The sequence below is a fragment of the Tiliqua scincoides genome, chromosome 1 (genome assembly GCF_035046505.1).
Source record: "Tiliqua scincoides isolate rTilSci1 chromosome 1, rTilSci1.hap2, whole genome shotgun sequence".
NCBI classification, from domain to species: Eukaryota; Metazoa; Chordata; class Lepidosauria; order Squamata; family Scincidae; genus Tiliqua; species Tiliqua scincoides.
In genome coordinates this window covers 126,820,684-126,845,782 of record NC_089821.1, presented here as the reverse complement: position 1 = coordinate 126,845,782, position 25,099 = coordinate 126,820,684, and the positions used below count along the sequence as shown (strand labels likewise).

Genomic DNA, 25,099 nt, shown 5'->3' with positions numbered 1-25,099 from the left:
GATAAATTACCTGTGCCCTGTCTTAAGATGTTTCATGTTTTTCTGTCTCCATTTCACATCAGTGGCAACTGCTTAAGAGGGGGAGTGGAGGGGAAAATACAGAATCTGGTCATGTTAGGACATAGGTAAGTTCTACTAAACGGCATGGAGGGAGAATGGAAAGTGTAATACATTTTTATTACATACCTGTTTTCACAGGTAGCCACAAATTTAGTGTAATATCCAGTTTATGTCAATGTTGCCTGTTACCTTGGTTTTTTTTAAAGAACGAAAGTGCACTCTTGCATTCACAGTACATTTGCACATATTTTAAGCTATATATTTGCAAATGTGTTGTTGGTGTCATGACTAGAGATATCTGGACTAAGGCAGGTTCAAGGTTGCAAAAGTCACATTTACCAATCTGAGTTGTTTTGGAGCTAATTGTGAGTATTAATGTAGTGAGTATTAATGTCTGCACACTTTCTCAGGAACTGGGGTAATTTAGATCACCAAGGACTGAATGGTAGTAGTGCTTATTCTGTGTCTTTAAACTGGAATGGGAAAAGTGTCCTTTTATCACACTGAATTGATACAGGATAGGGCAGTGGCACACGTTGACTCCTGTCTTCCTGTTCATATGTTTAGAGCAGATTTTCCCAAAGTGGGTGTTGTGACATGTTTCGGGGGGTGTTGTGGAACACACGCTGGCCAAGCTGCTGAGACAGATCACTGTTTTGTGGGTTAGGGTGGCAGGCTGGACTCTCTGTGGAGCTGCAGAAGATCTCACATCCTCCTTGCACCTTTTAACATTTTTCAAGGCTTTTTTTGTACAACCCAGAAGTAAGTGGTGCTGATGTCATCACGTTTGCATGTTGTTGCATTATCACCACTTTACTTATGGGTCCAGAGCTTGACGTGTCGCAGGCCAGGTGAGTTTGGGAAGCACTGGTTTAGAGCAGGGGTGCCCAAACCCCAGCCCGGGGGCCACTTGCAGCCCTCAGGGGCTCTCAATTAGGCCCTCTGGGAGCCTCCAGTTTCTAATGAGCCTCTGGCCCTCCAGAGACTTGTTGGAGCCAGTGCTGGCCCGACACAACTGCTGTCAGCAAGAGGACGACTGTTTGACTTCTTACCTGAGCTGTGGGACAAGGGCTCCCTCCACTACTTGCTGTTTCACATCTGTGATGTGCTGTTTCACATCTGTGATGCAGCAGTGGCAGCGAAGGAAAGACTGGCCTTGCTTTGTGCAAGGCCTTTTATTGGCCTTGAGCTACCGCAAGACCTTCATTCATTCATATAAGTTCCATCTCTTAATATATTCATTTATGTAAATTTATTCAAATTTTAAATTCTAAATTAATTCTTTTTCCCCCGGCCCCTGACACAGTGTCAGAGAGATGATGTGGCCCTCCTGCCAAAATGTTTGGACACCCCTGGTTTAGAGGGACTTGAGCATCGTTGCATCTGCAGTAGGATCCATAGTCTCCATGGCTAATCTAAAACTTGTAGATCTCACCACTGCCCATTGAAAATAAACATCTCAGTGATGGGATATGTTTTATTCCCTGTAATTTGTAAGTAGCTTTATGGTTATGAACTTCCCTTAATTTCCAAAGCCATAATAAGAAAATGCCAAAAGAGAAAATAATACTTGGCCTACATAGCAGACTTGTTTCCTTGCTTGCATGGGCCATCTTACAAATCTTTAATGCTGCCAGGGTGCTTTTGAGTGCCCTTCCCTGCAGTGTTTTCCGTTCATGACAGATAGCCTGTTAGATTTCATCTGAAACCTGTCAGATGTACCCAAGAGTAAACAGCCTTTAAGTTTTGCCAAGCATGGAATTTTTTAACCCAGGAATCCTTAAAGAATAACAACAGACACTCTCCTGGCTAAGAACACAAGATATATAGCCCCTTCAGATATTAGCCTTATATAAAACCAATTAAAAACTTATTGAGGCACAATTTGCAAGCATGACTGCAGTGTCACAGATCTCAAAGTATGGGCTAATATTCCCTGAGGACACTCAGGATTTGACTTCCCTGATCTCTCTTGTCCCATTTTTCTGCTGTTTCGTTTCAAATCATGCTACATGTTTAGCTGACTCATGTAGTATGGTTCTTGCTGGCTTGAACATCCAAAGGACATTATAGAGCCCAATCTATCTAACTTTCCAGATTGCTGCAGCCTTGCCAATGGGGCATGTGCTGCATCCAGTGGTGGGGGAGTAGTTATGAAGGCATCCTCAAGGTCACAGAACATTTGTTCCCTTACCTCGGGGCTGCATTGCAGCTGCATTAGTGCTGGAAAGTTGGACAGGATTGGGCCCATAGTGAGGAGTACTTAAATAAGTGATCCCCTACCTGCAGTTAGAAAATGTTAAAATCTAGTAAAAGTTGGACCATATGATTCAGCCTGGCTCTGAGCACATGAATCTTTCCCGTCATGCAACATAGACAGCTCAGTGGTTGTCTCTTTCCCATTCACTGTGTAGTAAGTTAAAGAGTGCAATCCTGAGTGCTTTCTGGGCCAGCTTAAGTCCCTTGTGCCAGCCCAGTATTGACTCCTTTGGAGTTGGCTGGGCCAGCGCAAGGATACACGCCAGCAGTTGCATCTAGCCTCTGCAGTGCTCGAAAGAGGTATGGCTGTGCCAGCCAAGGGTACCCGACACTGGGGGTTGGGGAGGATGGAACAAAGGCTTTTCAGGGAAGGGGAGGGAGGGTGGGCAGTGGGCAGGCCAGTAGGTGGACTGGCCCAGAGAGGGGATGGAACTGGACTCCAGAACCTAGATCAGATTCCAACCCCCATTCCTGGCCAGGTTGGCCCAATTCGGCCACTCAGATTTGCATCAGCGATTTCGCTAGTGCAAATTCAAGTAGCCTCATAGGGCTGGCTGCAGCATGACACAAGAGAGTTCATTCCCCTTACTCCAAACTGCCCCTCAGCCAGCCCCAGCCCTGCGCTGGATATGGGACAGGCTAGCTGGCCTACCTGTTCCAGCGCGGGTTAGGATCTGGCTGAAAGTGACCTATTGCAAGCAGAATTCTGCTTGCAGAGGTTTAAGGTAATGTAGACTTGAGACCTTTCTTCCTCATGTAACAAGCACACTCCCATATCTGGTGCATCTGTCTTCCTTTTGTCATAGCTACAACTGGAGACACACAAGCTTTTCATTTCCTTCCTATTGAGGTGGATCATTCCTATAAAGTCTGACATCCCTATTTTAATTTGCAAACTTTTTCAGAACTATTATTTTTGCCTTCCCATGGTTATCTGCTGCTTATTCAGAATATTGGCAGAAGCAGGGGTTGGTGGCGTGGGAGCAAGAGATTAATTTAACTGGACTTGTTAGTAGATGAGTTCTTAATGAGACCTATGCACCCTGTATTTCTGTTTCAATTAATTTCGCATTCAAACACCTCCTGCTGTACTGTGCAAGCACCTCCAGACCCCGGTGCTGTCACAATGCTACTCCAATCCTCAGGACAACTGCAAGCTACGAACAGACTTGCACTACTAGTTTAACACATGCCTCCAGTGAAAGGAGAAAGTCTGTCTCCAAATGACACTTCAGGGCAACATATCTATACTCTTTTAGTAATTTTCCTGTCCTCTTTGCTTTGCTCAGAGTTTTCCACTCCTCCCTCCTACTATGGTTATTGCCCTCTCAGTGTAGCAATTCTAGCTCAATTTATGAAAGCCCAGCTGCCTTCTTTTTGTTTCCATAAACTGAATGTAGAAGCAGACATCAGAAGTTCACTTCAGTAGCTGAAAGAGTCACAGCCAAAAATGACAGAACAGAGAATGCTAATGGCCCAATCCTAGTCAAGTGGGCTGCCACCATAACTAGTGCTCCAATGGCAGAATGTGCTTTATGAGCATCGTAAACAGCCGGCTGATAGTGACAAAACTGGGGCAGCCCTGTGTGGAGGGGTGGTACATGGAACACCCACTGCCCCAGGTAGGTCAGTGGGGAGGGGAGGTGGGAGAGTGGGGACATGATGGAGGTGGGGAGGGGGTGGCACCCAGTATGGGTGACTTGAACTAGATGCTATCCCCTTAGATAGCAGCCGGCATGCCCTTTCTCTCCTTGGACTTGCACCAGCTAAGGAGCTAGTGCAGGTCAGAGGAGACCCATTGCCAGTCAAGGGGCATACAGGGAGGTATAGGAAAGTATCTTTTCTTACCTCTCCCAAGCCTCCCAATCTGCCCCCCACCCCACCCCACCGGACATATCACAAGCCTTTTTGGCCGGGGGAAGGACTGGGCTGTAAGACTGCTACTGCAACCTTCTGGGCAGTACCTACTTTCTAGGAGAATGATTCAAATCCGTCTAGTAACAAAACCTTATAATCTGGAGGGACTTAGCTCTAAACTGTAGCTACTGATTGGGAAAGGAAATGCACTCTGTACTTGCTCAGGGGAATTTTTACTTCAGAAATTCCAGGACTGAGCACTGAAAATAGATGTAGGGCTGAGTTCTAGTGAACTGGGGCATAAAATCTGATTAAGACAAGCATATAATACAAGCATATAAAATCTGATTTTTGACAAGCATATAATTCCCATTTTCCTGCTTTTTTTGTAACATGCAAAATGGAATTTGCATACTAGAGAGATAGCAAATCCCACTTTACATGTTCCAGGAACAGCAGGAACATCTGCTGTGATTTAACATCTGCTAGCATTATATTGATATGAGATGTGAAATCTCAAGAGATTGTCTGGAACTCACAGATACCTGCCATGAGATTTACACATTTCTATACTGCAAGTTACCAGGGATGTGCTCAAAGCACAGAGCCCAAATCAGTGACCCCTTGATTTGTGAGTTGTAATGTGCGGTCACTGTGACTCAACTCACAAGAAATTTTGAGTCTTTCGAGTTGAGTCGCATCGAGAAACGAGTGTAGTTGTGAGTCAAGGGCTTCCCTGAGCGAAATCTCACAGCCCCCTCCAAACTGAAGCCTATCTCCTCCCCTCAACCCCCTAGTCCCCACCTCCTGTTACCTACCCTTCCACCATGTCTGCTGCCATCCTTCAGAATGCCTGCTGCCAGATCGCCTGTATTTGGTGCATCACAGAAGCGGCAAAAAAAGTGAGCCGGAACACACACTAAAGGGAGTTTGGACTGGAATAATTTTGAGTCCCAACTCATCTTTAGTCATGAGTCGAATCAGGGTCTATGAAGTCCATGACTTGAGTTGCCAAAAACAGTGTTTTTTTGCAACTTGAGTCAACACAAGTTGAGTGCCCATCCCTGCAATTTACAGTAACAATGAAGGACAGTTCTCATAGCACCTCCAGCTTTTACCTGTACTGACTTTCAGCCATTTGCATCACTTGCAGAAGCAGCTGTGAAGAGACGAATTACTATGCCACACTTTAAAAGTGTGCACCAATCTTCAGCATGATGACGCAAGTGCTAAAAATGCCCCTTCTTGCAGAGTTGTAGAAAAAGTAATTCTGTGTTTAGTGTTGGCCTTCACATAAACACATCTGTGTATGACACCAGTGGCTGGAAGTCAGATCTATGAAGCTAGTGGAGGTTGTGAGGCACAACCCAGAATCCATCATGTTTCTGCTTTCTAAGTTCTACTCTAACATGCAGCGCAGCCCTCTGTCAATAATCTGGGGGCAACCAATGGACGTAAGATATTTAAAAGCTCTGTGCCCCTTTGAGCCTTCCTGTCCCCACATTCCACATGTGGCCACTTTCCTCAACAGTGGACTCTGATACAATGGTAGGTATTATTCCTTCAGTGCCAAAATGTGTCAGGGGAGACAGGTAACTGGTGTTACCTCTATGAAGAAGGTCAGATTCAATGATCTTGCCACTTCAAATGGGCCTCAGGCAGCTTCGGTGGTTGGGGGCTTGCTAAGTGGCTTTTCACAGTTCCATACACTTCAAAACATGAACATGTGTTACCTGATCTCTCAGCTTCTAAAGATGAATTTTATTTCTTGGCTCCACAGGGAGTCCGTGACACCCCCCCCCCCCGGATAAGCAGCAATACTGTGGCTTTGATCTCAATTGCAACTGCAGTGGCACTGTGACTATCTGTTGTGGTCCTGAAATAGATTCCCACTCCATGCATGCTTTTTATGAGGACAGGAAGGGGAAGCAAGTAGGTCAGACCCACTGAAATGATTAAAGACAATTCTAGTTTGGCTTTCAGCCAATCCTACTATCACTTCAGTGCTCAAAGGAGATATCTCGTATAATTCCTGAAACAATTGTAAGGGGAAGGAAACTGGGCTTGAGGAAATCAATGAGAGAGAGAGAGAGAGAGAGAGAGAGAGAGAGAGAGAGAGAGAGAGAAGCCTGACATTGTATTCTAAGATGTCTTGGCTTGTGGTGCTGGCCTTCCCAGAGACACGCTGCCTTACAACAGGGGCGGCTTTAAGCCAACTGGTCCAATTGCTCCCAACTGAGCCACACACCTAAGGGGGCCCCTGTACTAGGGTCATCTACTCTAGTCTTGTATACAATTTTATATTAAAATGTGTTTAGATCCATTTGGTCCATTAACTCACATGAACTTTTTAAGTGTACATTTTGATTGGTTTCCATTCTACCATAGAGATATAAAGTCCATAATAAATTTTATTGTATCTCTCTGATTCTACAGACCTTGGCTGTGAACTAGGCCCCTCCGCAAAGAAATGTTTCCAGTTGGGCCCTGCAGCTCCTAAGGCCGGCCCTGCCTTAGAAATCCAGTGGGTGACAGGACCCCAAGAAGACCATTGCCACGGCCCAATAGTATTTGGGACACGGAGAAGACTCCCAAGTAGTCCTACCTGTTCTCTTCAGCCAACATTTCCCTGCCCCTTGTAAGTCTGTGGTGAGTGCTTGTGCACTGTCCTCTGCTGCTGGAGATACTCTCTGGTAACACAAGGGAAGCATGCATGTCTAACTTTCACCCAAGCAAGGCTAGGGCAGCCCTCTGCAAGTGTAGGATAACTTCTTTTTGTTGAGACATCCCCGTATCCTTGCATCCACCTGGGTTGGTAACATGTGGACATTCATAGCTCCCACAGAATTATGGATATGAAAGCTTCAGTGAGAGGGTAGGGAAAGTAGGTGAAAGGGTATTGAATTGTTCTCAGCTAGTCTGACTTATTTGGTCTATTTCCAATTCATGCAAACATACCAAACCAGAAAAACATGACCACAACACTTATTAGTACAAAAGAGAATTGCACTTTCAACTGCAACATTTGTAGGAACCAATGTATAAATCTTTCATGAATATATCTGCTTTAAAAAAAAAATTAACTTGAGTGGCATTCTAAGGTCCTCTGTATGGAAAATGGATCAGGAATTGTTCTCATCTTATCTAACTTTAGCCATACGTATAACACAATCATTCGTTTAAATTTGACAAAATTAAAAAAAAACAACCCTATATAGTTTGGAAAGAGAGAAAGTATACCACATGTAAGTTACATCTAAAAAATTAAAAAGGTTGCTTGTCCAGACCAATTATATCAGTGTTATTCATGACAACTACTCACTCCCACCTTAAAAGAACAACAACAAAATGCCTTTCATTATATAGCCCCAGAACTGATAGCAAGTTCCCGTGGGTCTTGGAAAGGAGCCATAAAGGAAGGGATTCAAAAGAGAACCCCACCTCCATTTACCTTCCACATGCCCAGGTCTCAGTTTGTAGAGGAGAGATTTAATGGGGGCTCAGTGTTGTGTACTACTTCCAGTTATCGTATTTGCACACGTCACTCATCCTCTTGCCCTCACACTCCTTGTTGGGGACTGTGAGAAGAGGGAAGAAGTTATTTCAGCAAGTAAGCAGTGCCTTTGACAGGCCAGTTCCATCTTCTCTCTGTACCAGATCAAGTTGCTTGGAATTTGCTCTAGTTTATTGATTTATCAAGGCGAGTCCTTTTTGGAATTCTCCAAAGACCTGAAGTTATCCAAGAAAGGGCACAATCTTAAGTGTGCCCTGGGCTGGAGCAAATCCCTTGCGTCAGCCCAGGAGGTTCGCACATTTGCACCTCATGTGTCAGCTGGGCCTGTGCAGGGATGCGCGCTGGCCCACAGAGACTGCAACCATCCTCCCCACTGACACGGAGAGGTAAGGTTGCATCGGCTGAGCTCAACTGACGCAGGGGTCTGGGGAGGGCGAGGAGGAGGTGGGAGGGAGGCGTTCCAGGGTGGGGGGGGAGGGCATTCCAGGGGGTTGGTGAGTGGGAAGTGGTCTGGGACTCAGTAGTTATGCTCGATCCCAACCCTGTTCCCCGAGCAGCGCAGAGTGGCTCCAAGTCGCTCCTCTCTCTTTGGACTTTCGTCACCTCCTGAGGTGGTGCAGGTCCAAGGAGACTCATTGGGGCTGTGGTGGCTTACCTGAGGGTAAGGGGAAGAGTTTCCCCTTGCCTCCGGCTGAGCCGCAGTTGGCCCCAATCTTGCACTGGATATAGTGTAGGCCTCCTGGCCTGCCTGTTCCAGCACAAGATAGGATTATGATGTAAGCTTGTCATATCCAGAATTGCAAAGAAGGGAAAATTCTAAGGGGAACCACAATGATAGAAAGAACCATACCTGGTGAAATTCTATGCAGCTTTTTGGGGTACAGAAGCTATTTAACTGACTGATTATTGCATTGCTACCCAAGTGCTGTTGACAAGTCTGTCAGTTAAGTGTCAAACGTCATTTATTATAAGAATGGAAGCCTTACCTGTCCCCCTTTAGGCTGATATTTGATGTTGTCTGTTGACCCGATTTTGGACCGGACATTCTTGAGATCAGGCAGAGGTTGATTAATGAGCCGTAGTTGCTTTGGAGTTGCTGGAGATTTTGGAGGTGTGCGTATGATAGCAACTTTTTTCTCGGTGGGCACTAGAATAGCAGATTTGGGAGTGCCTGGTGTGTGAGGTGTTCTAGAATAACTAGGGGTGCCAGGAGTGCCAGGAGTACGAGAAGAATAGCTAGGTGGAGTCCCAGGGGTGATGGCAGTGGATCCTGGAGTGGTTGGGGTTGATGTGCCACTCTTTCCCGTTCGGCTTCGAATAGGTTCTGATCCTGTATTGAAAACAATTTTTAATCCATGATAATATACCATATATTCATGGAGCACTGGCATCTAACAGTTGTGTAACAACAATTTATAGAAAGATGATTCATTCTTCTCTAAAGTTTTCAGAATTGGCAAAATGAACAACCATGAAACTTCCCAAATGAAAGAAGATAAGGCTTTAAAAAATAATTTAAAATAGACAGCTTAAATTAAATTTAAATGACTTGTAGATAAGGATTTCAGAAAAAATAAGTTATAGAAGAGTAGCTCTGCTGCAGTTGACTTGAACTTTAATGTAGACACAATGTGCATTCCTTTACGGAACTGTGCTACCTCTGTCTCTTCTCTTAGCTATGGCTCTACCTTTGAATTAATGTCTCCTTCAGGTTAGAGGAGTTGCAGCTGTTTAGCAAGTATCATCTCTAAATCAGGTTTTTCACAACTGAAAGACTTCTTCTTCTCATACATCCAATCTCAGCAGATAATTTAATACATAATATTTATCAAGTTGTCTTCAACAGCTAGGCAGTATGCAAAGAACAACTGAAGATTCGCTGACCACAACCTTAAAACCAAAATAAGACTCAGCACTGTAAGAATAAAAAGTAGGAAAACAGAAAATGGAAATCAAGGATGGGAGAAGAAGAGCAATCAGTTAAGAAAAGCAGAAGAGCAAAGTTGGGTGTCAAACTGTTCAGCCTTTGCAATGTGTCCTGCTTTCTACCCTTTTTTTTCTGCCAACCCCACCTCTGCAGAAGGGGGGAACAAAAATTATGGAAGGATGGAACACTTTCCTTGTGAGCACAAACTACAATGTTTGGGGATTTTTAGTTTGAGAAAAAGGTAGCTAATGGGGATATGATTGAGAGTGGATAGAAAGAACTTCTGTCTTTCCCTCAGCATTAGGACCAGGGGTCATTCGATGAACCTGATTGAATGTTCACTAAAAATAAACTACTCACTCACATATTAATTACATCCTTAATGTATGGAATTCACTTCCACAGGATGTGGCGATGACCACTAGCTTAGATAGTTTAAAAAGGGGATTAAACACATTCATGGAAAGTGCAGCTATTAGTCATGATAACTATACGCTATCTCCAGGCTTAGGGGTAATATGAAAATCAGTTGTAGGGGAACAATGGTGGGAGAGGGATATTCCTTTATCTTCTCCTTATGGGCTATCAAGGAGCAACTGGTGGGGTACTGTGGGGAAATAGGGTGTTGAATTAGATGGGACTGTGGCCTGAGCCAGCAGATGTTTTCTTTTTTTCTTAAATTCACTTCAGCCATCCTTGCACCCTCTTTCACATTCTACTTGCTTATGTGTAGCCACAGATTCCAACAGAATCAGCAGGAACTTCATAGAGATATGGGCAGACCTTAATGCTTTATCAGACTTGCCAAAAGTGACGTAAAAGGAAAAAGTTATCTGGAAAAGGGAAAAACGGAGGACAAGATTTAAGACAAAAGAGAGTGATAACACATTCTTGCTACAGTACAAGCAAAGCTTTGATTCATGAGCCACAGCGAGGCCTGAAGTCTACAAAAGGCATGGTGACAAGCAGCTAGATACAGTCTGATAAATTAAGGGGTGGCATATATTTCAGTCTTCTGAATCTTCACATTTAGACAGGAAGTAAATAGCACAGTCGTAAATCAGGCATATTAGGAAAAGGAAGCTTGATGTAAGCTGTATTTGCCAAAGTATTTTCAGGTATAGCAAGCAGGACAGTTGTGCAAAGTGGGTTCATTCTGAGAACATACTGACCATAATTCTTATTTGGGACTGCAAATGCCAGTGAGAAAAGTTTTGCCCAAGTCACTTTAATGCGTGATCTAAGAAAAGTTTTTGAAGTTAGGCCCAAATCCTAACCAGCTTTCCAGCACTGGCATAGCTGTGTCAATGGGACGTGTGCAGCACCCTGAAGTTGGGTGGAACTTACGGGGGCCTCCTCAAAGTAAGGGAAAGTTTGTTCCCTTACTTCAGAGCTGCATTGCCCTTATATCTGTGCTAGAAAGTGGGTTAGGATTGCACCCTAAGTCACCATAAGATATGCATCCTGATCCAGTGCATGTTTACTGGAAAGGCAAAGAACATGTACCGGCAGCTATAGCAAACAATAGCTAAGATGCAAAGTAACATACTGGTGGTCCGTCGTACTGATGGGGAGACGGTGCTGTTCAGGGAGAAAGAATTCTCATCTCGTTCTCTGTCTCCTGATAGGCCCCTCCGGGTGGGTAGAATAGAAGAAGGTCTTGGTAGAGAGGAACGCTTTTCTGGACTCTTACTTACTCCATCCTAGTAGCAAAAGCAGAAGATATTTTTGCTTGAAACATGATATGGTGAAGCAAAGTTCCCAAGATTTTATTTAATTTTATACCAGTTTTCCTCAATGTATGTCAAGGCAAGCAAGATCAGCTCAAGCCTGGATAGTTTGATTTTCAGTCATCCAAGTACCAAGGAATGGAATATTTCACTTACAGGAATATATAATTGACCTAACTTTGCTTACAGCAAAGACATAAGTAAAAGGCAAAATAACACCTTCAGAGGGAGATGACTAGCTTCAATTTGATAATGACCTTCAGTCTTATGTATTTTTGTACCTGAACAAAACATCTCTCTGATCTGAAGATACAGATATATTACAGCTCAGTGACAGATCTCAGATATCTCACATGGTGTAGGGTCTGCCTCCCTGCCAGGGTTCCTGAGCCAGTCCCAGAAGTGTGATCAGCCTGCTGCCGCAGGGCTGGTGGTGAGGCAATGCTGTCACCATTGGGTGCCTGGGAGGGGGGGGGATATTAGCAGCAGCACAGTTGCTGGCAGTCCTGGTGGGGGTGGCAGGAAAAAGGAGAAAGCAGAGAGGTGGACAAAAACAAAGGGTGAGGATCAAATCAGGAGTGGAGGAAGGGAATGAGGTGAAGGCCAGTTTGGACAGAGGTGACAGGTGGATAAGAGGAGGGAGGAACAGCCAAGGAGGGGAAGAGCGTGAAGGGAGATCCCTAAAACACCCCACATAGGAAACTCTCTTCGAGTCCTGGCCAGGGTGTGGAGGGCCATCTTTGGGTAACTGGACTAGTTGGTATCTAGATTCCCCCAAGTGTCCAAGTCCTAAAGAGGGTTGCCATAAAAAGGGAGGATGGCCAGCACCCAAGAAGGGCCCTTGGGGGATTTTATAAAGGAAGTCAAAAATTTCCTACTGGCATGAAGTGCCAAAAAAGGTTAGCAGTGTCTTCTTCAGTGTCATCGTCCTGTTTTTGGGTCTGGCGTCCATCCCCTCACCCTACAGATGTCATACCCCAACCCCCGGGCTATGTGAGTGCCCCTGATTCATCCCAATCACTCTGGGATGAATTAGGGGTACTTGAGCACCGAAATCAGAATTGCCATTTTATCTGGATAAGGCAGTCCACAAATTATTCTAAAGAATGGCGTATTTCATCAAGTATTATCCTTTTGAAGCCAATGTAAAAGCAACTCCAACTTATGAACTTTGTCGGCTTTAGTTGGACTTGTTTTTAAGAGGACTAAAAGTGTCATGACAGAGGCATCATTGCCTTTTTCAAATACTTTTCTTCTGATTGATTGTCACTGCTGGTCAAATGTGTTTTGCAGGTTTTTGAAAAAGTAGAAAACCTGTTTGCCCAAGGCAGTAATAAGTTTGATGAACACACAGTAGGCAACAAATGTACTTCTTTATTCTACCTTCAGCACTCTGAAAATGTATCACCTCTTCCTAGCCTGGATGGATAATTAGGATTTTCATCAAAGCCCAAGATAGTAATGGGAGACAGCTGCATTGCAGTCTGGTTAAAGGGCTAGTTAGAAGTCGTACAAGAAGAAAGACTATATCCAAGGGCCAACATGGTTTCTTTTAATTTCAACTTTGAAACAGGCTGCAGGGTGGGCTGTACCGTGCTTCATACATTAAATTATGTGACTCCTGAAAAGCTAATTATTCACATGCTGTACAGTATTTTGAATTAACCAACTGAGGCTAAATTTCTCAACAGGATTTTTGCTCCTTTAAATTTCTCTTGTTTCCATCTGTTTCTTAAGTTTAGCTATAAACTTTGACCTGGCCAGAATTCCTAATTGTTCAGGGACTCATTTTCTTACTGTCAAATCTTATCAGCTTGTAATTTATCTCTTGAACATGAACATAAAGAAAAGATTTGTGGTAAGCAACTACTGTCCCAGAATAACATATTCTAGGAGCTAAGTTCTCAGCAAATTGCCTTTTCTCAGTCACTTTGTCAAACCTCTCTTTGTAACAACTGATGCCCATTTGGAAATGGGCAAATCCAGCATCTGTTCCTATATAGATTATATAAACACTTCACAAAATCCACAAGGGAACTCTCACAATATACACCAAATATGCCTGTTATTATTAGAATGCCTTTCAACAAAGTTAATTGTACACATGGAAGATGAAAACAAAAGACTGAAAAAGCAACAGATCTGACAAAATTTAGATCAGCTATACCAAGTTTCTTTTAAAAAAATTAGCTGGTTTGAAATGAAATTTGAACACGTAATCTCTTAAAACTGGATATATGACCCTCTTATGAAAGGCTGCTTTCCTTTGTTTTAGAAAGACTTCCTCAGTCATACAGCATCTAATATGGTTCATGTACAATATTATGGTTTGATATCAGAGGTCAGGGACTGGCAAGTCAGCACTGATGTCACCCACGGTTCCATCTACAAGACAAAACAGTCTTCTAGCATCTTTTTATTGTTTTTGTTGTAACCGACTAACACGGCCACCCCCAAGGCAGAAATTTTCAACCACTCTGTTGCAGTACATTGGTGTGCTGCTAATGGTCCACAGGTGTGCCATGGGAGTTTGAAGGAGGGTCATATAGGGCCACTGTGGGATGTGAGCCTCCGGCTGGCGTTACATTGTGCCTTGTCAATTGTTAGAAAACTGATGGTGTGCCTTGACAATTTTAGTGATTCGACAGTGTGCCATGAGATGAAAAGGGTTGAAAATCGCTATCCTAGGGGAACAGATCCATCTGGATGACCTTTATTGCTATTGGTAATGAAGTCTGGATAGATGTACTTAACTCAAGGCCCAATCCTAACCAATTTTCCAGCATCGAGACAGCTGTGGTGCAGCCTTGGGGTAAGGGAACCTTGAGGAGGCCTCCATGACTACTGCCCCATCACAAGATGCAGCGCATGTCCCACTGGCATAGCTGCATCAGCCCTGGAGAGTTGGATAGGGCCCTCAGACTCAGTACTCCAATGATAAGTATTTATGATTCTATAAATAATAAGCAATTAGTATACATGCTTATTAATTGAGTGTCAAATGACTATCGACTCACAAGTAACGGCCCAATCCTAACGAGAGCCTGCACTGGCAGAACCAGTCCGAGTAATATCGCTTGTGCATTTTGATCCATGCAGGCGGATCGGGCTCGGGAAGGGAGTTTGGATATGGCATGCACTGGCGCTGCTGATCCTGCCCCCTCTCAGGCCCAATCTGCCCACCCCATCCTCTGTTGCCACCCAGTTCCACCCTGTACAACCCCCTCTCCTGCCCCTGAACCAGACATACCTGCTTCAGCGGGCCTCTCAACCACCGCTGGTGCCAGCAGGAAGGCTCTGGCCATGCTGCAGGTGCACTTGGGCCTTTCACTGTCACAAAGCATTTTACAGCACTTTCATGACAGTATGTGCCAGCAAAACGTGTTCTTCCAGAGCAGGCCCTTGTTAGGACTGGGCTGTTACTTGTGAGTAAACATGCATAATACTGCATTCTATATGTATCTGGGAGTTCTTTTTATCCCACCTTTCCACTTTTATACATTTATTTCAAACAACTACAGCCTACTCAAAGAGTCTGGGATAAAATGAGCGACATCTTTAGCAGCCAAATGGATGGATGTGCCAGTGGAATGCACATTCCTTCGGTTCACATTGTCACAAAAATGCCTTGAAGTGCTTTGCTACAGCTCTTGTATCTGATGTGCTGGCAGAAAAACTGGACCCTTCCTGCTGGACCAGGTATGTCCAGCAGAGGGGCAGGGAGAGGGCAGAGAAGGGGTGAAATGGGCTGGGGGGGCAACCACAGGGGCTGGTGTATGCCATATTCTATCTGCCTGCACAATTCAACTTGGACTTGTGCCAGTTATTTAGGGCCCAATCCTATCCAATTTTCCAGTGCAGGTGCAGCTGTGCCAATGGGGCATGCACTGCTTCCTGTGGTGGGGAGGCAGTCACAGAAGCCTTCTCAAAGTAAGGGAATGCTTGTTCTGTTATCAAGGGGCTGCACTGTAGTTGCACTGGTGCTGGAAAGTTGGATAGGATTGGACCCTCAGATGGCACAGATCCAAGTTGACCTATTGTGACTGCTGGGGCTTACCCAGAGGAAAGGGGACAAATGTCTCCTTACCCTGAGGAGACCTCTATCAGCCCAAATTCCCCCACAGGATACAGCGTAGTCAATACTGGTGCTGCTGCATTGCTGTGTGAGAATTTAGTTTAGATTGGGCTATAAATGAGCTATAACAAGTTTCAGAGCAAAATTGAAGAAAAGTAAGGTTAACCTTTTGTTGCATAAGCTAAGTCAGTGGTTCCCACACCTTTCAGCATCAGGACCCATTTTTTAAAATGACACTCTATAGGACCCACCTAGTTTTATGAGACTTTTAAAAAATGTCACTTTACCACTTGCTCAAGACCCTGCTGCCTTCTGAAGCATTTGTTGCCTTTTCCACATTCATTAGATAGGGACCATTTTGGTGGCCTTGCTTTCCCCTTTGCCTAACCTTCAATAAAAGCTAAGGTAGGATCACCTACTCATGAGTAAAAATGCATGTGTGACTCAGCTTTGCTTTCCATAGGGCTGAATGCCCTATCTTTCTTGTCAGCTTGGAGGGTAGGACTTCTAGAGGGTTTGTTGGGACTTGCATTCATTGAATCAGGACCTGCCAGAACGATGAATTCTGGCATTGTTGTATTCCCCTTGGCTTGCCCTTCAAATTAGACTGAGGCGTGTTCTCCTACTACTGAATAAATGCGCGTGTGCTGCTTCATTTCCATAGAGCTCAATACATTTGCCTTGTCAGCTATCAATCAGCTTGTCAGTTTCACAGACCAACAAAACTGGGTCAAAACTCACTGGTGGTTTTTGACCCACAGTTTGGGAACCATTGTTCTGACTGATGTATGGCTATAAAGGTGTTGCTATGGAGAGGGTGTTATTGCAGAATTTACCATTAAGCCGCAAGTAGGAGGAGTATAAAGATACTGGGATTAGCATCCCTTTGATCAATCACTATGCTAGCTATGCTACCTTACCTGAGTATCTGTTTTTGAACATGGCAAGCAGTCTCTTGGGCCCGATGAAGAGGGCCGTGCAAAATAACTGTCTGTATCCAGCAAAGCAGCTTTTTTAGTAGTAGTTAGCGAGCAAGCTGAGCTGGGTCTTGGAGGAAGCAATGACTTTGCTCTAACCTTTGAGGCAGGAATCTTTGACAAAGAAGAAGTCTAGTCATGAGAAAATAAACAGAAGAATACAACGGAACAATGAGACAAACAGAAAATGCATGCAGTATGGAAAACACACCATAACACAAATTCACAGAAGAGAATCTTCATGTGTGCAAATTCTAAAGCACACATGGAAGTGAGGGTGTTGTATTGCTTAAATAAGTAAGATGTATAATGATCAAGTGGCTATTTTTCAGGTTTCAAACATGGTTCTTCATCGCTGCTTATGCTGTATGAAGTTGCCTTATACTAAGACAAACTGCTCTCCTATCTAGCACCTGTCTGTCTACTGTGACTGTCACTAGCTGTCTACGCCTCAGGCTGAGGTCTTCCCAACTTTACTATCTGAAGGTCTTTTTATAGGTCGTGTCAAAGACTAAGCCTTTCTGCATGCAAAGCAAGTGCTCTGCTACTGAGCTATAGCCTCTTGCCAAGGACAAGATGCTAAAACCTACTACTAAAAGCAAACATTACCTTAAATGATGCAGTATCCACACAGACTAAAGATCTAAATGCTAAGCGATGGAGTACTGATAAAAGTGTGTATTTTAAACTATGCCCACAATATAATATGTTAAATTATGGCAGGCAATTTTTTTTTTTAAGAATATGCACACTGTAAAATAGTCTTAGCGCTAAACTTTCAAATATTCTGGCTTAATTTAGATGCGGTATGGGTAGAGGTGGGCTTTTTCAGTGACAACGAAATAAAAACATGTAACACTGATTTCTGCACTTCTCATTTTGGTAAAAAAACACAAAACCCCCCAAAATCTGCAAAAAAAAAAAAAAATTCTCTAACACCTCTACATGCATGTAGCTGTATCATCTGACACTATACCACCTATATCACTGACCTAGCACACTTTTAAAGCAATTATATTTATAATTTATAAAAATTCCCCTTGGAATAAAAGCAGATAATGCTGCTTCCGCACTACTAACTTTGGAAAACATTGGGATACGTGAAAAAATAAATACATTTTCACCCACCTCTAGGAATGGGCTGTGCAAGCTATGTTTTTGAAGGGAAAAAAAACACTACTAAATCTAGTGTTTTGATTCGATTTCTTTTTTTTGTGGGTGGCTCAAAAATTTCATCAAGTACAAAATTCCTGAATGCAGATTTTATTTACTTATTTAAAAACTTTACAGACCATTTTTCCTCCCATGAAAATGGGGTGCCCAAGGCTAACAAAAAAGAGTAAAAAACATTCATTAAAATAAAATACAATAAAAGAAAAAAGTCACAGTGACGAAAAACAATATATAACAATAAAATAAGAATAAAAGCAATAAGAACAGCAGAGCAATAAAAACAGCATCAGATGATAAAAACATAGCAACCCAGTTTACAGTTACTGAGCAACAACTAAAACAGCAATAAATGGTTGGGGGGGGGGGAAACTAAATGGAAAAAGTAAATGTTTAGCCCTGCCTGGAAGGTTGACAGGGAGAATGCTAATCTTAATTTGAAAGGCAAAGAATTACAAAATTGAGGGGCCACTAAACAGAAGTCCCAACCCCTTCTGGCAGTCACCCTGGCTTCAGTCAGAGATAGTAGACATAGCAGGGTCTCCTCTGGTAACCTCAGAGATAAGCTGGATGATATGAAAGAAGGCAGTCCTTTAGATACTTCAGTCTCAAACTATAAAGGGCTTTAAAGCTCAAAACCAACATTGCGCTTGAATTGTGTTTGGAAATAAACCAGCAGCCAGTGCAGCTGCCAGAGCAGTGATTCGAAAAAATCAAACCTGGCCACCACACCTTCTGTACCAGCTGCCGTTTCTGGATAGTCTCAAGGAGAGGCTCATATAAGGCTTATGACAATAGCTGAGTTGAGGTTACCAAAGCATGAACCACTGCGGTTAGATCTGCCCAATTCAAGTATGGCTGCAGCTGACATATGCCTAAGCTGGGCCAAGGCCAGGTTTGATAGATGAAGACTTTTGTTGAGAGGAATCTGCAGATATTTGATAATGATGAAAGTATTTGAGAATATAGGTGAGGAGGAAAAAAAAGAAGCGGAAAATAGTTTCTACAAATGAACTGAAGAATAATAAATTGTTATATTTGAAAACTCAGCAAAATTGTTGTCCATTGCAATTAACTCCCTGATTTGAAATTCACCACACTGTGTTTTTTTGTTTTTTTGTTTTGTTAATCCATTGAGTCATTTTAAATGCGCATTTTTCCCCAAATTCAAATACAATGTTTTTGCAGAGACAAAACCAAAACACATTAAATTTCCATTCAAGCACTTCTGGTCATAGATGGAGTGATGGCATAGGGTTCAATCGAGCTTCTTTTCCTTTCCATTCTTGATTTGTGCATAGCTGTACATAGCTACCAAAGGAAAAGCTCAGGAATAATGGGGCCTTACTGAACCCTATGTGATCCCATTGTTTGTGGGTGTTGTGCCTCTCTTTTTTTAAAAAATAAAACATGATAATGTTGATGGAGGATAGAACCTTAAATGATAGCCAAAAGAAAAGACAAAAAGTGATATAAGAACAACAGTATATTAGGTGGTGATTTCTTGCTAAACATTAGACTCTCTAAGGCCAATGCTGTACTAATCATCTCCTCACTAGCAGCTTATATTTTTGCATCAGCAAGCAATAGCAAGAACTCCTCTAGATTTTGCAAGTAGCCTGTTAAGTGGCAAAAGCAGGGCTACTGGTAGACCCTGGGGCAGATCCAGGGGGGCCATGGGTGTACGGCTCCCAAACTGTCAAGCTAGCAGGGAAGGGTGCACACTAGGATGGGGAGCAGCCCAAGCACAGCCGGGAATCCTAGACACCTTGCCTGTCCGTGCACTGTCAACCCGGCTAGGTGTCTGTTGGTGTGCTGATGTGCACCTCCACTGAGCGCATAGTTTAAACAAGATTCTGGGAACATGCAACATCACCCAGGCAAGTTCTTGCCTGCCCAGAGCCACAGTTAAACCAAGCTTTCGTTTTTTCATGTATGTTTTGACATTGTGCATTTATATATTGGGCAAGAGTGAAGGCACTGAACATTGTCTAATGCAGCTGGAGTGGTGGAAGCTAGTTGCAGAACAGCTAGAAGGTCAATGCAAAATCCTTATGAAAAGCTGATCAGAGGCAGCAGAATGTGTAGCATAGCAAAGCCAAATTCACACAACAGCACCTGAAATTTACTTCCAGGGTTTTGAACCTACTGAATTGCACTTAAGATTTTAATGGAGGCTGTCTTGCAAAATGAGGGAGGTCACTCAAACTCCTATATACCACAGCTTTACAAAACACTTGGCATTCAAGGTGGGCACACTTCTTAGGCACGTCATCTTAGGCATGAGTACTGATATTCAGGAATTTATAGCCACATTCCAAGAAAAATGATAAAATCCAGAACACAAACTGAAAGATCCCAGGAGTGAGGGAGAGGAAAGAGGTATACTTCATCACATTAGAGTCTGTCAGCAAAACTGGACAGCAGTTCTTAGTTTCTCTAATGTAAAGTGCGACAGCAGAAGCTCCAGGCACAGATACGAGAAAACGCAACAGAAGGCAGAAGCAGTAGAGCAGTGGTTCTCAAACTTCCCGGGAGATTTACTCTCGGGGTAAGTCTTGGCACGGGCAGGGGTAGGGGCAGCAAAGTGATCCCCAGGATTGTGCCCCTACGGGGGGAAGGGGGGGCTATTTTTTAACAAACCATACATGCTCCCAGGGTCCGGGGAGCCCTGCGAAGCGCTTGCAGGGCTGCCCGTGGCTTCTAAAAAGTGAAAGTTCCATGTGCAACGAAACCGGAAATTCCACTTCCGTTTAATCACACTTGGAACTTTCACTGTTTAGAAGCCGCGCATTACACAAGCTGGTGCGTTGTGACCCACCAGTTTGAGAACCACTGCAGTAGAAGATTGTGGGGGGTGTCTGGAAGATGGGGCTTGAGAAGCAGCATGCTGTTTCTGACCTAATGGTAAGCGAGACGGAAAAGGGGCAGAGTCACAAAAAGAATAGGTGCTGCTTGCACCAAAATACTGAAGAGGCATATGGAACTCAGAACAACCAGAAGAGATTTTCTTACAGTGACCCTTCAGGTTTCCTGAACAATATGATACATTTTGTGGTTCAATACTATTATTGATAATGAGATGCATAAGCTGCTATCATGTTAAAGGTCAGGGCTAATATGTCCTCACTCTGCACTCTGCATTCTGCACTCTGTGTTGTCTCTGCAGTGGACAACACACTACATGCATAGCAGTGGACAACACACTACTATATCAGCCCAGGCCAAGACTCCATGGTGTATAGCAGGGGTGTCCAAAGTTTTTGGCAGGAGGGCCACATCGTCTCTCTGACACTGTGCTGGGGGCCGAGGAAAAAAAAGAATTAATTTACATTTCAAATTCGAATAAATTTACATACGTTTAGATAAATGATTATATTAAAGATGAACTTATATGAATGAATGAAGGTCTTGCACGAAGGCCTATAAAAGGCCTTGCCTTTCCATTTCTGCTGCTACTGCATCATGGATGTGAAACAGCAAGCAGTGGAAGCAGCCCTCATCCCACAGCTCATGCAAGAGGTCAAACAGTCGCCCTCACGCTGAGAGCAGTTGCGTTGGGCCAGTGCTGGCTCCAACAAATCTCCAGAGGGCCAGAGGCTCATTGGATTTTGAGAGCTCCCTGAGGGCTGCATTGAGAGGCCTCGAGGGCTGCAAGTGGCCCCAGGGCCGGGGTTTGGGCACCCCTGGTGTATAGCATCCTGTTCCAACTGCCAGATACTTCTGGGAAGTCCACAGGCAAGGAATGAAGGTAACAGCTTCCCCCATTCCCCCACCCCACTAACAACTCAGAGGTACACTGCCATTGAATTTGGTTGTTCCATTTAGCTACTGACGGTAGATATCAATAGATTATCCTCCATGTCGTTGCCTAATCTCATTTTCAATCCTTCAAAAAGTCCAATACCATGTATGTCTATTGTAGTAAATGGCCCTCCCCCACCTCCCAGGTAGGCTTGAGATCTGCCTGCCCTGTAGGAAGGAAAGAAAAAGACGTGCCAAGGCCTGCGAGTTTTGTTATTGTATTGTATTTTGTTAACATTTTGTAAGCTGCCTTTGGTAAGGGAAGAGCAGGATATAAATTATTTAAATAAATACATGGGAATTACTCCCAGGTAAGTGGGCACAGCACTGCAATCTAAGCCAGTGATGATAACCACATCTTATGGCAGTGAATTCTGTCAATTAATTATGAATTATTCAAATTTTGATTCAAACACAGCAGGCTGCCAGATAGAACATGGTTATTGAACTGTATGCTGAAGTACGCATTCATATCAGTCTTTTAGCTAGTATGTAGAATCATGAAATAAACATAGAAATCCCTGAACTGGGATCTCTGTGTTACAGGGCAGAGACTATCACTCCAGGTATATACAGCCTATATTTTTAATAGTTTGTCAGTACACTATCTTTATCATTCATAGGAGCTGACAGAAATAGGCCACCAAACTGGCTTTAAAATTGTGGATGAGTTCATAGCTAAAGTCCTGGTGGGCAAGGTTTATTTAAGAACACTGTGAATAATATCATGCAGTTATTGATTGTGGCATTAACATCTTAAGTACCAAACTCTGCATAGTGCTTAAGAAACAGTGCTTTTTATCCCCAAGGAACTTATAATGTAACTAAATTTACAATACTAATTATGTGAACATAAGTGTAATGCTAGCATTTTTGTTGGCTATTTCCAATTAAACAACAAGACATAAAAAGATGAGGCTTTTTTAACCGATAAAAACTAAAATTCACATATAAGTTCTTATTTAGATCATTACTAGAATATTGCTACAAATGAAGTAACATTTAAATGGATTTATATTTGTAAAAATATCAGCATATTCTAGAGCTGTAATTCTGAATAAGCAAATCATGGTACCTATACCGCTTCAAAATTATACTTGTTGGTATTCTTTAAAAGAACAAGAGTGAGGAACAGGAGAGCAGCAGAAAATCAAAATGTGCAGAAGGATTTTAAAAAGAAGATAATTTGGGCACCTGAAACACTGCAATGGGAATAAATTCCAGAAGAGTTGCCGTGTTAGTCTGTAACAGCAAGAATAAGGATCAGATTTGACAAGTCCAGGGAGACCAGGGGAGGAAAGGGGTAGGCATTATTTATAAGGCAGGGTTAAAAAGATCCAGAGGATGTAGGTGATGGGAGACTGGGCAGAGCTTTGAATGTGGGGGGTGAAGAACTTTTAAGAAACTAACATCCCAATCACAGTTGCTTGTAAATAGGACTCATGGAGGCCACTGGAATTCATTTCAAAGTAAGCATCAACTGAATTACAAGCCAGAACCCAGTTTTTATCAGTGTATCACAGATGACTGCTTGGCTATATGAAATGACTCTCATTCATCATAAAGAGAGCTTTCTTATCACTTAATGTAGCATCTCTTTATATTGGGCAAGATTGTCAGTGGAAAAGCTAGCTAGCTAGCTCCTTGAAAACTGTCACTTCAGCTGATGGGTTTAAAGCATCTGCCAAGCAGGTAAATATGCAAATACCCTCTCCTTAACTCTTTCTATGAAAAGTGTTTTTCTGAACAAGAAAAAGGAGACATTTATTTTATATTTTAATTTATTTCAGATATATTTACCCCACCTGAAAAGGAACAAAAACACTAGAAATCAAATTCCAATCCACGTCCAAAGTTTTGTTAAAAACTTACAAAATGGAGATGGCATCTGCTGAAGATGCTCCAGGACAGCAGCCTCCAAACCGCAGACTGCTGTGCATGTAAAAACCCTTCCCCATTGTTTTTCTGGGCAGACGTGGCTGCCCACAGCAATTTTCTGTACAGATCGGATGGCAAGAGCAGATGCAGTGCTGCATCACAACAGTAAGCGCTGCTCACAAGAGGGATAGATTTTTGCAGGCTTTGGAACTGGCCTGATGGCCAGGGTTTGACACCTGCTGCTCTAGGAGGATTTCTGGCTACACGCAAGGGGTTGACTAGATGATCTTATTGATACCTTCCATGATTCTACACGCAGAAGGTAAAGCTACATGTAAAACAGGGATAACCACATCAGCAGCAGCATTACTGATATTTATTCATGCACCTGCTTCACTCACTTATAAAGTGGGGGTCAACTCTTTACAATAAAAGATATGTGCAAGAAGGCAGGCTGAATCATGCCGTCTCCCCAATCTTATTTTGTTACACCACTCCATTACTGCAGCCATGTTTTTCCCCAGCCTGATAACTCACTGAAAACTCATATTTGAAAAGAGTACCGTTTATATTTAGCAGAGTAGGGTTGTACCTACATAAGATTGCACCAGAGTAGGGAAACTGAAAATCAAATACAGCATGATGTTTTTCCAGGGGCTTTGCTGGTGTCTCTTTTGCATCTTTTGAAGATTGTGAGCTGTGCAAACTACATTTTCTTGAAAAGCGATATACAAAAATTCCTAGTAAATCATAACGGCTTCTAAATAATTTGTCAATACATCAACTTTTGATTGCACAACAGTTAGCAAGTTTTAACCATCTCTGGCTAATTCTGAAGCTGAACTAAGATAAATCATTTGTTTAAAAAATGGCAAATGGATTTTAAAAGATATTTTTATGAATCATCATAAAGCCAACACAAAAGGGAAGGTGCAGACATAAATAAGAAAGAAGACAATTTTACTCACTGAAAGTTTTTCTTTTGCTTGCTTAAACACTCCAGGAGTCTGGTTAGTTTCACTGCCAGCAGCTATTAGGTACACATTTAAAAAAAATACAGTTAAGAGTTTAAAACAATTTCAAAGTCAACCTTACCACTTTTAGTTTGAAGTGCCATGCAACCTTAAGAAACAAATAAATTCACTATTGGCTACAACTGGTCTAATGAAGTTGTAAAGCAGACAAAAATCCTTTTCTCCATGTTAGAAATTACAACTCCCCAACATGACTTTAGTTTTGGTTAATTTGGATTTTTTAATTTTATTCAAGCAACCACGGTAACAACAATTGAACTAACATTCTTTGGCCTTTTTGGTATGGATTATTTGGGCTGCGCATGATAGTCTTTGGCATCTTCAGTTTCTCCAGTCATACTTTTATGAAGAAAAACGGGAGAGAAATATTTAGATGATGTAACTGAAAAGCTAGTTGTTTGTGGTGTGCTATTTCTAATGCGTGGTTTGAACAGAAGTGAAATTTATATAGAAAGAGGCAACTAGGGACGTGGTAACTGAATGGCTGACATGGCCATCATGTTCCACCCTCCATGAATTGTTGCATAATATGAAATCTCCACATTACTATGAAGTGTGTTATGTTTTTGACATGGTTTCCACCCTTTTGGAAAAACTGGACAATGTGAGATCCCATATATCTATAGACTACAAGTACACTGTAATGTTCATGGTAAGATGAGAGGTGTAATGTGAAATCCAAAGTATCATTGTGATTGACAGTGTGATTTATGAAGCAAGGTTAGCCTGGCACAGATAGCTTCTGGGATCAAGAATCTTTAGACCCTTCCATTCACAAAACTATCTCAAACCTGTGCTCCATCCATGATAGATT

General features: G+C 42.8%; 1 protein-coding gene across 1 annotated transcript in view; it reads right to left on the bottom strand.

Moving 5' to 3' along the window:
* The window catches only part of MAP2 (microtubule associated protein 2), a 119,283-nt gene that overhangs the window by 12,812 nt on the left and 81,372 nt on the right, over positions 1-25,099 (bottom strand). The window contains exons 8-10 of the mRNA XM_066622038.1: positions 24,220-24,281; positions 11,167-11,320; positions 8,677-9,020 (exon numbers count right to left, since the gene is read on the bottom strand). Coding sequence (XP_066478135.1) covers positions 8,677-9,020; positions 11,167-11,320; positions 24,220-24,281 — 560 coding nt within the window. The remainder of the gene's footprint in view (positions 1-8,676; positions 9,021-11,166; positions 11,321-24,219; positions 24,282-25,099) is intronic.